Source organism: Sinocyclocheilus grahami, unplaced genomic scaffold (assembly GCF_001515645.1).
Source record: "Sinocyclocheilus grahami isolate Dianchi unplaced genomic scaffold, SAMN03320097.WGS_v1.1 scaffold155.1, whole genome shotgun sequence".
Classification (NCBI taxonomy): domain Eukaryota; kingdom Metazoa; phylum Chordata; class Actinopteri; order Cypriniformes; family Cyprinidae; genus Sinocyclocheilus; species Sinocyclocheilus grahami.
The window spans coordinates 418,903-420,482 of NW_015505334.1; the positions used below are offsets into that span (position 1 = coordinate 418,903).

General features: G+C 45.0%; 1 protein-coding gene across 1 annotated transcript in view; it reads left to right on the forward strand.

Moving 5' to 3' along the window:
* LOC107592596 (PHD finger protein 12-like) overlaps nt 1-1,580 on the forward strand; it is a 26,166-nt gene that overhangs the window by 13,806 nt on the left and 10,780 nt on the right. Inside the window, exon 8 of the mRNA XM_016282127.1 lies at nt 951-1,097. Within this exon, the coding sequence (XP_016137613.1) occupies nt 951-1,097 (147 nt within the window). The remainder of the gene's footprint in view (nt 1-950; nt 1,098-1,580) is intronic.

Below are 1,580 nucleotides of genomic sequence, written 5' to 3' on the forward strand. Positions count from 1 at the left end.
CGTTGTGATTGGCCGAATACTTCAAGCGTGTGACGGAAATGTTACACCCCTTACCGTATTGTGATGCCTTGTCCCGGCCGGAGCTATGAGACAAAACCATTAAAACCCATTCAAACTCGCGTTTGAATTGTCATTGGCAAATTCTTTAAATATAAAAAACGTGCTTACATTCTGAGAGTTAGAACAGCCGGCATTGTAGTCTACTCTACCAGGATCAGGAAACGGTCCTCCATAAAATGCGCTGGACACATCTGAATATTTGGGTTGAACTGTTCTGGAACAGTGTTGTAAATACAACTTAACCACTGATTTCTAGTCGTGTCCTCTTTTAGAAGGCCAAACAAAGTAGTTTCACTTTCACAATGAAACACAGCGTCTCACACGGCGGGCTAGAGTGAGTGGAGACCGGCTTGAGTGAGCGACGACAGGCGTACGGGCTTGTGGCAACCACATGTGGCGACCCCGGGCTGGACTCCGGATATAGTCCTCTTTTGGAAGGCCAAACAATGCAGTTTCGCTTTTTACAACAAAACACACAGCGCCTTCACATCATGGCAGCGGCGGCAACAACAATACTACAGTGAGAATAAAAGTTACACCTTCTTTCTTTGCGTGAACATTTGGGCGGCGTTATGCAAATCTTCCCACATCGTGACGTAGACATGTGGGGGCGTGTTAGAACGTGCCGTTTTAGGTAGGTGTGGCTGACTCTTAACTTTTATAAAGAATATCTCTTTGGATTTGAGACTTTAGTCTTTGCAACTTTACAGATCTTCTTTATGCACCAAGAGCTTGTAACACTCCAAAGAGAAAGTTACAAGCAAGAAAATTGAAATCGCATCATATGACCCCTTAAAATTACAGAAAAAATCACATAATTACAAGAAAGATGCCTTCGCGCAAACAGCAATTTTGAGTTATGGTTTTGTTACTTTGATTTGTGTTTGTAGGTCCCCAATGCCATTAAAAATCACTACCAAAATCCCCCTTTGCTGGTGGATCAAGTGGGTCTTCACAATGGAGAGCTGGTCACGAACGGTTTCATGGAACAAGAACGTTCTTCTCAACATTTAACTAGCGAAGAGGAACAAGAGGAGGTAAATGCGCTGTATAAAGTGATTGTGTAACAAATTTAACTGCTGTAGTATAAATTTGAGTGCAAAAGTATTTTGTATCATTCAGCTTTTTTTTCCCCTTTCCACAGTGGCTTCGTCATGTCATTGCACTTCAGTGTAGTATTATGAAACATTTATCTGCTAAGCAGATGTCATCTTCCCTCCGGGACTCGGAGCAGACCAATATGTCAGATGTGAAGACACAGGAATCTATGGAGATGCAGGACCTCAGCTCTCAGGATTCTGACTGCCTCCAGCTTAGCGGTACACAAGTTGGCCCCCAGGGGGCCCCTGTGCTGCCCTCTCTATCACCCGAACAGCCTGAAAGCTGCAGAGAAAAATCTTGTCAGGGTGATACTGACAGTTCAGCGGAGAAGGGCACGGGAGTGAATGGGCCAGTGGTGTGTGACAGGCCCAGCAGCCCCTCTACTCTACCAACTCCAGCACTCTCAGAACCAGCCCTGC